The sequence below is a fragment of the Festucalex cinctus genome, chromosome 10 (assembly GCF_051991245.1).
Source record: "Festucalex cinctus isolate MCC-2025b chromosome 10, RoL_Fcin_1.0, whole genome shotgun sequence".
NCBI lineage: Eukaryota > Metazoa > Chordata > Actinopteri > Syngnathiformes > Syngnathidae > Festucalex > Festucalex cinctus.
The window spans coordinates 11,339,000-11,352,697 of NC_135420.1; the positions used below are offsets into that span (position 1 = coordinate 11,339,000).

The 13,698-nt window shown below is 37.5% G+C and overlaps 1 protein-coding gene across 2 annotated transcripts in view; it reads left to right on the plus strand.

Moving 5' to 3' along the window:
- dennd1b (DENN/MADD domain containing 1B) overlaps positions 1–13,698 on the plus strand; it is a 136,633-nt gene that overhangs the window by 81,066 nt on the left and 41,869 nt on the right. For both annotated transcript variants that reach the window (XM_077534356.1, XM_077534357.1), the window contains 3 exons: positions 1,261–1,361; positions 3,257–3,302; positions 6,121–6,222. In XM_077534356.1, coding sequence (XP_077390482.1) covers positions 1,261–1,361; positions 3,257–3,302; positions 6,121–6,222 — 249 coding nt within the window. The remainder of the gene's footprint in view (positions 1–1,260; positions 1,362–3,256; positions 3,303–6,120; positions 6,223–13,698) is intronic.

The following is a 13,698-nucleotide window of genomic DNA, read 5'->3' on the forward strand; positions in this document are numbered from 1 at the left end:
GTTTTCACGTTTAGTTGAAAAGTATTTTATTGAGAACCACATCCAGATTATTGTTTGATGAAACAGTTTTAGGTTAATTTTGTTTAAGGGGCTCACCATCTCACACAGATGGTTTATTCTCATAACACTGCAATTTATTAGGGCTAGCTATCGATTCAAATTTCCTCAATCCACTTCAATTCAGTCCGATATCAATTAATTATGGCGTATTAATTCTTCTTAAATGTCAAGGACATGATAAAAACTCCACAAATCTGAAATTCCAAAGTACATTTTGCAGAGGAAGTAACAGGTTAAATGGTTTAGTTTATTAATGAAAGTAACACGTGTTATAATCACATAAGAGTTACACACATTCACATCAGCAATAATGAAATTAAAATATTTGTATAATCTAATTCAATAATTGAAAATACAAATTAAGAAGATTCTGAATTGTTTTTAAGTGCTATAAGTCAGGTCTTTCATAAATGTAAGAAAGTACTTTTAAATTCATGTGAACAGTACTTTTCAAGAAAACAGTAAGATACAAAAAAAAATGGCCTTTAAAATTCTATTTTCTTGAGAATTTATGGGAAAAATATATATAAAATATTTGATTCATGGTTTTATGAATCGATACTGGGCTTGAAAAGGAAAATCGTTTTGATATTGATTATTAAATTTTTTTATTTATTTTTTTTTAAACCCAGCCCTACAATTTATCTAATAATTTTGAGGTTAAAAGTTTATAACAGCAATGGAACATCTCTATACAAAAATGAAAAACATATTGTTGATGTAATGCAACTGTCTTCTGTCTTCACCCTTTGCCAGACATACATTTCTTTATATGTTTTTTTTCCACAATTTGTCATTCCGTGTCTCCGCTACAAAAGTTGGCGACAGGCTCCTGTCAGCCGGTTGATCTTCTCTTCTTTCCTCCAATAATAGCTCGAGGTTACATGTTCAACACAAAAGGCTGACATACACTCACCTGTAGCAACATGAGGCGCACCTGCGCAATCTAATGAGATGCGATACTTGCTTAAATTGACACTGTCGGAGAAGTATTAATTTAACAAAATACAACTGCACTGCATCTTAATGTGAGTTTCTATTATAGCAATTTGGAACTGGATTATTATTTCGAGGTAATATATTAATGTGTTGTCTTGGATTTCATTGTTTAGTCCTTTCTAAAGCAGTGCTTTGACAATATAATATTTTCAGATATCATGTGCATTGAACTCTTTCTCTCCTTTCTGCTTTTCTCTCTAGTTAACTGCGTGTGTCCACGGTGCAGCTGCTTTGCTGTTTCCGATGTACTGGCAGCATATCTTCATCCCTGTGCTGCCCCCGCATCTTCTGGACTACTGCTGGTAAGGCCTGTCACCTCCATACACAAACACACGCACTGAACAAAACATATAGTGTGGGTCACCATGCTTCATTACTCTTGGCTCTGATATCATCTTCGTCATCCGCCACCCATCCGAATGGACTGAGACGATGTAACGTCTTGTTCTCTGCGTTTACGGCACATGGATTTCATCTTCTTAAAAAGGTGCTGCTTTTTTTTTTTTTTGGTATCAGCTGTGATTGATCATCGCGTGCACTGCGTGGAACACATCTGCCTTTAGAAACTCTTCATCACCGACTATAAAATGTGATTTTCAACACACTGGGAAGACTCAGCAGCAGTTGATTCAATCACCGGGGTGGCCTCCGTGCACTGATTAGGAAAATACAATTTTATTAGTTGATGAGCATGTACAGTATTGTGCTGCTGGATTTATTGGTGCGGGCATGCGCATATTTGTTGATGGACGATAGTGTCATATCTTAGTCTATTACACTGCAGAGCTACGAGCCTGCTGTGTGCTGCTGGCTTGTATTAGGCTGATTATGAGCATGCAGCCGCTGAATCCTCTTGGGCAGAGATGATCTGACACAACAAGATTTAATCAAACAATGCATAAGTCTTAAAATGTGCTTCTGTTGTTTGACTGGTGGATGGGATTGCGAACATTACTCAATGATTCTATGTTGTTTTTTTTATTTATTTTTTGTTTTTCCAAATCATATCAAACCGGGACAGATACAAGAGTTATACCAGGAGTATTTGGACAATGACATATGAATTAGCTATACAGTTGTAGTAATATTAATGATCTATAAAAAATAAAAAATAAGACACTAAAAATTGAGGTACTGTAATTTCTTAGTCAATGGTGTGAAATTAAAAGTAAAAATTTGCAATTTGACCACTTTTTTTTCCATAATATAAATGTATAAATTCAAACTCAATAGCCACATAGTTTTTTTTGTACGTGTTAATCCATGCAAGTGACAAAATTTACTTCAATTTTCAATCCTAAAGTTTATTTTTTTTTCCTTCAATGTAAATTTTTGTTAAAAGTATATTTGTGGACCTAATGTGACATATTGTTGTTTCATGGTTTTGAAAGTGGTAACCAATTTTCCTTTCATATATGTTGTGTTTTCTTGAAGTTTAGTGGTTGATACGGACGTGTAGAGCTGCCAATGGAGAGCAAACATTTTTGGCTGGGGAGTATGTTTTGCGAATATGTTCAAATGTACTCGAGAATACCTTAGAACGTACTCGTAAATACGTTCGAACATATTTGCAAATATATTCAAACGTATTTGCGAGTAAGTTCGAACGTATTTGCGAGTACGCTTGGACGTACTCGCCTGCCAAAAATGTTTACTCTACATTGGCAGCTCTACGCTTTTGTAGGTTGATAACATGCAAACTGTTAAATCTACTGTAAATTTGATAAATTTCTGCAATAAAGAGAATGTCATGTTTTTTTCAAAACCTGCTGTGAAGAGAAAGGTTGGTGACGAGAGCGGACAATTTCAAGAAAAACAGGAGGTGGACTGGTTTTTGTTGCCTGACATGTCTTGTATGAATGCACAGAGAAAAACTAGATATGTTGAGGAGGAGTATGTAAAGTAGGGAGATGAGTGAGAGGACTAGTTCACCAAATTGTCTTCACATTCTAAAGAACCGTTAATGTTCTGAACTATTAATAAAGATTGAGAAGATTGGATGAGTTGTACTTTATTTTGAACCCCTGTTTTGTGGAATACTTCATATGGCTTCGAAAAACTTAGTCTACATAATCCAAATGAGATAACATAAATCCAGTGTCTTAAAACACTTGTAGCTGGATGTGTAAACTTTGTCGTACCAACTTGACCCGAGATTTTGAGCGCTGATGAATTGTTTTCCTCTCTTCATCTGCAGTGCCCCCATGCCATACTTTGTGGGAGTTCATCTTAGTCTGCTGGAGGTATGTTTGTTCATTCTTTACTATGCATATGAACATAAAAGTGCATGCAAATATATACTGTATGCATCATTATGTATATGTAGGATTGTGTACAGCTGGATAAAGTTTGCAAAGTAAGCAAATGTATGCAATAAGTTCTATGTTTTATTTACTTTACTAATTTACTGTTAATGAAGTAAGGATGCAACTACCTTTCCCATATATCGCCTTGCTATTTTTGGAAAAAGAAAATGCACACTGATTTTAAAAATACTCGGCACAATAGTTTTCCTCTTTGTCTCTCTTGCTTGTAAGGAAGGGGAAAAAAAGGCAGGAAACAAAAACAAACTCCATTGTTATAATATAAACCTTTGTTATTTGGTGGGGCTAGCCATCACCATTGCTATTGTCTGTGAGCGCATGTTGCAAGCTTTTGTGTGTGAATGCGTGTGTGCGTGTGCAAGTGTGTGTGTGATAGTTGTCTGACAGTTGTGGCAGTGGCAGTATTTATCACACTCTGCATCCATGACAGACCCCCTTTCTTGCCACTCCATAATTAGTCCAGATCAGCATGTGAGCCTCCACTGCACAGGCTGTCACAAAAGTGACAAACTAGAAAATTCACACACTATGCTCCCCCAACACAAACACACACACCTGCCTGTATCCTGCATCACACTGAAATAATTGTTGCGTTTGTTGCCATCAGGATGCATGCAGTGTAGCGCAGGATCACTGTGTTGTCGATGCATGAGATTCTAGTGCTGAGGAGAATGTACAATTCAAATATCCTCTTTCACTGCTGTTCTTCATGCACCGTTTGTGTGGAACAATGAAGAGGTTCTGATTGCACATTTTCATTGTCAATTGGAAGGCAGAGGAAAGATGTCACTTAAATGTAGCCAAATGTCAGACTTTCATGACCTTTAGCCCTGACAACACCGATCCTTGAGAAAGGTGTGCATTGTAAATCTAATACCAACAGGCAACTGTATAAGTTTTGCTTTATTTAAATCATCTATCGTAATATCACTGTTAATAAATTAGCTTCATAAAGACTGAATTTAAAATGATGCCATTATTCATTCATGTGCTTAAAAAAAAAGTAATGTGGAGAGAATGTCAAGGCATTAGTAGAGTTTGTGGCATTTTCGGAGTATGCCATGTTTCACTGCTCACCAACGGGATGCTTTTTACACTGTCAGCCTTTCATCATCACAACAAGATGACATTTACTGTTCACAACAAAACTTCTAAAGAAAAAGACTTAAAAAATACACAATTGCCATAAATAAAGTCTCATAAATAAGTTTGTAAAACAGACTTGAATTTCAGATCAGACCAGTTAGTAAATGACAATTCGCTATTAAAATGTCAATTCAAAGGGTTACAGAAATGTGCTTACAATATGTCCAGCTGTTGATTTGAAAATATCTAAGCCCTAAATACTTTTTCTCTACATTTATAGTACTTATTGTGAAGGGGAAATTCCCTTGGTGGTTTCTTCAGTGTGGCCCTGAGCAGATGAAGGTTCAGTGCCTTTCTCAATGGCACTTAGGGACTCTTTTTCAATTTTAAAATGAAAAAATGTGTTGCTTTGGCTGTTAATTTGCAGGACAGGAGAGCAAGTGAAAGTTTTTGAAAATGTCAGGGTAATCATTACTGTCTAAGTACTGAAAGACAGATTCTTGCTGAAACTGAGAAAGTGCACGTATGAATAGTGACGTAGCGTGATACAGCATTTTGTTTTTTTTGGACCCCAGCAACCAAGCATGTTTAGTAGGCGTAGTATTCAGCCTGATGCCACAATCAGTCAGAGCTCTACTGCAAATGTGTTGTAACATAATGTCGATCCCATTTCTTGGTCACCTTTACTGTATACATACAAAATGGGACTCTGAGTCTTTTATTTATTGATTTTTTTTCTGGACCAGCAGAGACCTAGTAGCTCAGTGTGAGTAGCAATTGACTCTTAAACAGGTAGCAAGTAGAGTAAAACATATGCGGGTGTTTGGGGCACGAGCCTGGTGGTGCTTGTGAAAAATTTATTGAAACTCTGAAATGTTGACCACTGTTTTTCCCTTTTCATGTTAAGTTCAGAAATGTGTACATTTAGGATGGCCGGTGGAGATGCATTATTCCCGTAACTCACATTCTCAACACAGACAGACTGAGCGTGGTGTATGAAAAATAACCTTTTAGATATGAGAGAGAAGACACACAAGCAGTTTGTGCCCAAGTGGTGAGAGCATGTTATGCTCATTGCAGGCATTTTTGCCTTTCCATCTGAATAGGGATTATTTCCAAAATGTTGTCATCTGAACACGCAGCTTTTCAAATATGCAAAGAAATTAAAACTCCATTATTTTCTTTATTCCTCCAAAAGTACCGGTATTCTTTTATAGAGGTTGGACTTATTATAATTGAAGCATTATTTATGTGAAACAGTGAATAACTCGCCAACACGTTTCCCAAGTCATCTTGGCATTTGTTCACCTGCACACTCATTGGTAAATCCTGGTCAAGCTTGTGGAAGTGGCATGGTAAAGCTGCATGGGCTGCATTGAAAAGACAGTCACAGGTGTGAACCTTCATTGGCCTCATGATTTTAATCAATTATGATTATCATTTCAAAGATTCCATTCAATATCACACTGGCATCGCTTTGCATTAAAATGCGTCATATCAATTGTCTGTATTACTTAGTTTTATAGAACGATTGTTTTCTTTTCATCAATAAATACAGTCTGGTACGAGATTCATTGTCAATTCTTAAAACCTGAGATGTTAATTGCCACCTAAATGATGGCAATACTAACTATTCTGTGATCTCTTGTAGAGAGTGCGCAGTCGGTCCCTGGAGGATGTGGTCATCCTGAACGTGGACACCAACACACTGGAGAGTCCCTTTGATGATCTGCATAACCTTCCCAGCGATGTGGTGAGACGCTCGCACAAGCCTTATTTCCTCAATTCAGCTTGCCTTATTTCTTTGTCTGCTTAGTACAAGAATTAAGTGAAGCACATTTTAGTTTTTCCCCCTCGTCTATACTGACTTATTCATGGAGGCAAAACTTGTCATTGTATTGTTCGGACCTCTCCCCACATCATTACAGTCTGCAGTACTGGCCCCTCAGATTGCGGCTGTCTTAAGTAAACTCCCGTTGCGCTGCACAAGGCTTGAAGGCAAACATCTTTCCCTGACCATCAGAGGCTTGTGGGAAAACTTGCAACTCCCTTCCCTTCATCTCCATCTATTCTTATCATTATTTTACCAAGTCTTGCCTTGCTGCCTGCCCACTGGCACGTTTGTGAGATCGAGGGGTAGGAGGTGGGAATGAGGCAGTGGCTGATTTTCAAGGGGGAGAGAGTGGGAAGAAGGGGGCCAATTACCAGTGTGGGCCATGAAGCCACCTGCCAGCGCGTCGTCTCTTTAATTAATGGCACAATGATACTGTGGAGATGCTCCCTGTATCGGTGACCAGCTTCAGGGTCACTCACGCATTTACACTCGCACGCAGGTATATACACGCACACACTCCTAACAATACACAGCTTGTCAAATCTCTTGTCAAAGAGGGATTGTTTATCTGTTTGCTGACGATGTGTATTAAAGGCCCTCTGTGAGGCGTGGGAGCTCCCCCACTAAGGCTGCATACACACTATTATCCACAGTGCTAAATCTATACACTCTGATTCCACTGCATGCCGATCTCTGGCCAATATGGCTGTATATAATTATTTTGACTAGCCAGCATATGACAAACCATGCAACTCCCTCCCTTTTAGCACTCCTTACCCTACTGCCTGCTCACGTAATGCACTTGTTCATCCCTCCTACAATTGGCATTTAGCATTATGAGTAAAAGTAATTGGATTTGCATTGCCAATTCTTCTATTTTAGAAAGTGAACCACATTGTGTTCCAGTGAAAATACATTTTACATAGACAGTAAAGTAAATATAATCAGCTTCATGGTCATAAATCTTTCAGCCCATGTCACATTATGGACAAAACATTCTTAACTGTTATTACCTCACTGACTCGCAGCCATTTACACTGAAACACCCCCCTTCACTCCCGGCTGTTTTACTGGATTTTGACTGATTTTGCAAGGCCCACAGAATATTGGGTTCTATTGCTATAAAAACATGGAATCTACCAAAAGAAAGATTAGTCTTTTCTTTCATCAGGAAAAAAAAGTATGTTTGTATTTGTTTCCGTTTTGCAGCAATTAGCATTAGAATATAGCTAAGTTTCATCATTATTCAAAAATCTGTGCAAAACACTGGGGAAAAGAGCTTGTTGGCCCTGGTTGATCTCTTATACTCTGCTGCCACCTGCTGACCGTTTTTTTTGTAATAACTACCATTGCTTTAAGCCACCTCTTCAATTAAGAGTCTGTATCAATGCCTTCTGTATGCGCTAGCATATAAAAAACATATACATAAGTTTTTGGGACCATGGCAATATTAGAACGTTTTTATATGTTTTTGGGAGCAAATGAGTTAAGATGCTAAAAAAAAGTGATTCCCCTCTGACATAAAACATTTATCACTGTCAGGCAGAAAACCTCCCATTTCGAAATTTGTTCAATTTAAACAATTTCAGAAATGTGTACATGCTCAATTATTTTTACAATTTATTAACCAATGTTGGCTTGTTGCAATGTAAATGCCTCAATAAACTTTAAGCCATTTCCTGAAAATTGATAGTTTTGGAGATGCGAGGAGTTCAGCGAACGTCAGCGATATTATGAGGAATAATTTGAGTCTGGATTTCACACCTGAGTGAGGACCTGCCACACATTTTCTGGTCTGATTATTCACAAATGCCGTAAAGGACCTTTCTTTGCACACTGTAGAAATGGGCCTTCCCTAAAAAAATTCACACAGGATTTCAAGTAGTTTTTTCACAATACCGAAATTTTGACTGCAAAAAGTACCAGGTACTTCGATACCAGTACTGAAATAGCTCACAACTACTAAAACTTTTTTCTTTTTTTGTATTAATTAAAATAATTACTATAAGGACTAGGGATGCTCCGATCAGGGTTTTATGCTGCCAATACCGATCATCAATAAGTAATATCGGCCGATACCGATCACATTGATCATCGGTATTTTTTTCCCCCCCCAATGTATTTATGGTGAGAGCCATTGGCTATATTAAATGAAAAAAACAACAACCATATACCAGCCCACCATTCATTTTTCAGTGGCCTGCAGCTTATACTAAAAATTTAATTTGACACGACCTACAAGTCTTTTTTTTTTTTTTTTAAGCGGTGAGGGTGGGACAGTGTGAGAAGGGAGGGTTCGAAAAATAGGTGACACTATTACTAATAAATTGTTTTAAATGTGGCGTTTTTCTAGATGCTGTTATGAAGCATTTAAAAAAAAATAAAAATTTAGATATGTAAACAATAATTGGTTGCTTCACACTGGTTTAGTGTGTTAAAAAAAAAAATCAAGTCAAATTGTTTTAAAGCAGCCTTTACATCCTTCCGTTTTTTTCTATATTGAAAAAAAAACAACTTTTTAGAAAACTTTGTGTTAGATGGTGTGAGCTTTGATTTTAATGTAGCATGTTCAAACATCATGTTAACATTCCTGATGGCAAGGATTTAACCTGACATGCATCACAGACGGGCCTCCGCCTTCTGTGCACACAAGTCCGGTTCGTCTGATATGAGAATTAGAGCACTTTCGCTACATTATTTTTCCTCAAGTCCCGGGACTTGAAAATTATGGTACTGCATTACTGGCACTGGTACTTGTACCAACATATATTAGAAGCATAGAATTGTCTAAAATGGTAATGAACAATTTAACAGATTCCTTGCATCTTTCTTGTCCTGCTACAGTTTGTCTGTGTCTCACTTGTACCTGGTGCTTCGGCGTTCTGCACCCAGGGAGTCACCCAGGGAGTCAAGCCAAAATAAATGGCAAAGTGAGTTTGTCATATAACCAAGTCAGGATTTTTGTTAAGCAATAGCAGCCAAGAGGGAAGCTTTTGTCTTTGCCTTGTGATAAATTAAGTGGCAGACCGAGCCATTTTTTATTTTTTTTTTGCGCTTTGATCAGGTGCTCACCGTTTTTCCTGACTAATGACAGAACATAGCCCGCACGTCATGTCAAATTACACCACCTGAAACGGAAAGCACACCGGCATCAATATATTTAACACTGCAAATGACTGTTGTTGTTTTCAGTCCCATTCTTTGCTTTTTGCTGCCTGCTCTCATCATTTCACCCGGGCTGCTGGATTAATAAGCAAGCGAGCAGGTACTAATTAAGTGGAATTCCAGGTCTCTTGTTAGTCAGCTTGTTAGCGATGAGGACATGCCACGTGGCATTTGATGTTTGTGTTTACACACAGGGGGATGTTTGAGGCATTGTGTAGTCAAACAGAGGCCTGCAGTCTTGATTAATGCTGAGTGATTCTCTGCCTGAGCTGAGCCGCCACACATTGTTTGCGAGCCACTGAAGCCGCCCTTCATTTCTCTCCAAAGCCTGCTCCATTATTCTCACTTTAAAAGCCCGGTGTCACTTTGTGTGAATGTATAAATAAAGTGAAATAGATTCAAAGCTTAAGGCCACAGGCCGGATTTTTATGTCTATTTCACTTGTAACTAAGAGCAAAAAAACGAAGCGCTCTGATGTTGATTTAAGCAAACCTTCTGAGATCCTTCTAATTAAGGCGACGCAGGCTGTGAGCACATGTGGACTCTATTACGCGGGCCGACTGACCAGTGGTCGTGCTTTTAGCAGGTTCAGAGTTCACAGTTGTCACGAATTAGCCGTCCTTCCTCAGACGGGACCCTTACACTGGCTCCAGGACTGCCCGCCACCTTAATGGCTTTCCCCACAATTTCACACATAATATTTTAGATTTATTGACTTTCACAAATGCTACCATGCCAGTAGCAGTTCCGTTCGCGGAAAGAAAGAAAGAAAAAAAAAAAGATCTGACTGATAGTCATGGTAATAGCACACAAAATGATCTACGTTGCCATTTTTAACTACAGCCATCATTTTTTTGTTGCTTTTTATGGCTTGGCTTTTGCTTATTTACTTTGTTAACTTGAGTTTTGATGATATCTGGAAGAAATCATATTGTTAGAGTTTGCAAAGAATTGAAGTTTGACTAGTTTATATGCATAAATAAACAATATTAATTGCATAGAGACGGCGCTTGTGTCAGTAAAATCAACGTGTTGACAAGCATCCTGAAGAGAAAAATAGTAAATATCTGCGGGAAGATCAAGGTACTTTGGTTTCTTCTTCTTCTTCTGAGACACACCGCTTCTCCTCTGCATAGACATTGTGCTGATAACTTTATAATTGGCTTTTGGTTGGTTGGGCTGTTTACCTCGCTAGTCATTAAAAGTATCCAAGAATAGCAAATTAGGAGTCTGTTAATTCTGAAAACAAACAGCGTGTGACTGAATCGGATTTTTATTTGATCCCCGCGACTGATCTGCAACCAATTTTTCATGTATTATTCTTTCTGTGCCACGTGTTCAAGGTGAGGCGCTACAATGCAGCTTTACATCCTTATTTTTTAGATGCTCTCTCACATCACAGCCTAATTCCTTCTATTCTCCTCCTCTCCGCCTCTCGCTACTTTGCTGACACCGTGTACCCATACACTCAGAGCCGTCGCGCATTTGATCATTTGTATTCCCAATCAAGGGGTAAATATACAGCGTACACTCCCACTTCCTGTATTTCAAGCCTCTGTGTGGAGGTTTACAAATGAATGAGGGGGCTGAGGTTGTGTCTGCGCACCTCTCCTGAGATCACCTGGCACACTTAATCAAACATCGCGCCTTTAATTTGGTATTCGCTCCCCGAAAACAACATCTACATCATCACCTGCAGTCGGCGGCGGGCAAACTCAAACATTTGCGTTCGCGCAGAAACATAAGGCCTGAGATGTCCAAAGAGATCGACAGTAAAGCTGCTCACATTCCTGTACATGTTAAATTTTTTTGGCTTTATTATTTTAACCGCTTTTTCATTTTTCGATAAGTTTGCTGTTTGAGATTTTAAATGGGCCTGAATCGCACTCACACATTGACAATCGTTTACTGACGTGGCCTTCATTTTCAAATTGCTGTTCTGTGGATGAGAAGTTTAAAAAAAAAAAGGGAGCGCCATCACCCACTGCGCTGGTTCGACGATGCTCGAGATGACATTTAACTGCGGTTAATTATGTATGCAAAACTCAGCTGCTCAGCTGCTTTAAGAGGTCAGCTTGACAAAATAGCCCCACATGAGGGGAAAATCTCATGGCAATGCCTATTAAAACATATCGTCATTTCCTCCCTCCTTATTTCTCTTCACTCGTGCATCATGTCGCCTGTACAACACGCTGTGAGACGGCGAATTATGTGTCTCAATGCACTTTAATTGCCACTAATCGTGTCTGTATTTGAACTCATCACTTGACCAAATCCTACCAAAGGCCTGATTAAAAACGGAAGACGTTTTTTCTCATTATTTTCAAGACTTCAATCCTTCAATTTCTTATATTTTTCATACAATAAAAGCATGAATTTGAGGGTTGAAAAGAGCATATTTTATTTGTGCTCATATGTGAAAGGACATGCCTGTTCAGTGTGTCTTTGTTCATATTTGTGTGTGCGCATACAGTTCAAACTGCAGCACATCAAAAGAAAGTGGGAGATTTTCATAGCTATTTTTTTTCTTTGTAGTTCTTTAATTGCGTCCCCATGGCTTTCTTTCCATGGACAGAATCTTAAACAAAACATTGAGAGGGTTTTTTTGTGGGGATTTTGGAAACTAGAAAACCTAACTTTTGATTCTCTTTTTTTTTTTTTTTTGTAAAGCAGGCAAATGTCAGGGCCGAAGGCTCGTGTGGTATGTGTGCAACTTTTGGTTTCATTCTTTTTTATTTATTTTTACTGTAATTTTACACAGCTTAAATAGCACCTATAATATGGAGAAGGGTCTCTACAGTTATCAAACGTAGTCGATAACCTGTTCCCGTTGCTCGGATGCAGTTCAGCGTCATGAAGAACCTTCATTCACACATTGATTTGCAGTAAGCTCTCAACATTTTACCATTTTGAATAGTGATAAACCATTTACCGGCTATGCCAATATTTGGTATTCCAAAGAATATCGGTAAAAGAATTTAAATCTGTGTTAACCTATTTACTTACATTTTCAATTAACTTTATAAGAAGAGATGCTTGTGAAAATGCCCAGGAAACGCTGTGCACCTTTGTTTTTTGTTTGAAAATAAAACCAAGATATGTGAAAGTTTAATATTTCAGTCTTTTAGAAATTGTGAAAAATGTAAAAATGTATTTACAGTAATAAACAATAGGATCCCATGGTATTTACTTGTTTAAGTTTTCTTTTAACTTTTTAAGACATACTGATGACTCTGGGAGCTTTCGGAACTTTTTGTTAGAATTTGAAAACAAAGATGACCATTGTCTGAAATTAAAAAACAAAATGACATTTTTTAAATCTGAAAAGTTGTCAATTAAACACATTTAAAAGTTGGATTTTTTTTAAATTTTTTTAATTTTTTTGAATGCAGATATTTTTTCCCTTTTACTGAAAATTAATACCAGCTCCAAATATTGATCATTTCTATCCTTGATTACTAATAATTGGTTTTGGTATCAGCCCCGGAATAAGCAAATCAGTCTCTAATTTTGAATAGTAATAAGGAATTTAAAATTTAATTAACGTTTGTAAAACCAAATTTGACACTTTGTGTCATGAAATGAATCAAGCATAATATTCAACCACTAATTTTTTTTTCTGTTTGGAAATACAATTAAACAGCTATAAGGTAGAACTTTAGCACAAAATTATAATGTGCTTTAGTAATTTTTGTAAAAGTAGATTTGAAAATTCATGCCTAGGCCTAGCTAGTAGTAGGTATATTTAATATTTTAATACACAACATACTTGTCATTTAGCCATGACAAAAATTTAAATTTTTAACATCTTGACAATTTACAAATCTGTTAATTCAGGTAGGGCTGTTAAATTAATAAAATGCCAAACTGTTAACATTAAAGACCTATTTCAATACAGAATACAATACGAGTGGAAATGGTAAACTGTGGTTATTTTTGTGTTATTGTTAGAGCATTCAGATGCCTGATTTGTTTTATTACCTACATATAGAGTGTCTGAACTACATTTTTATCATGCATCGGCTGGGCATCAAAATGTGTAACATTCCCAACGCACTGGTGCATTTATTTCAACAAGCAACGATCAATATTTCAGCAAGGCTTTTCTAAGGATTTGTTTTGAAGATCTGCCTGAACGTCAGCAACTCGCCGGAATACAGTAAGCGTACTTTATTTCTCCGTGTTTTGTATACATATTAATGCTCGGCGACACACGCGCACATACGCGCA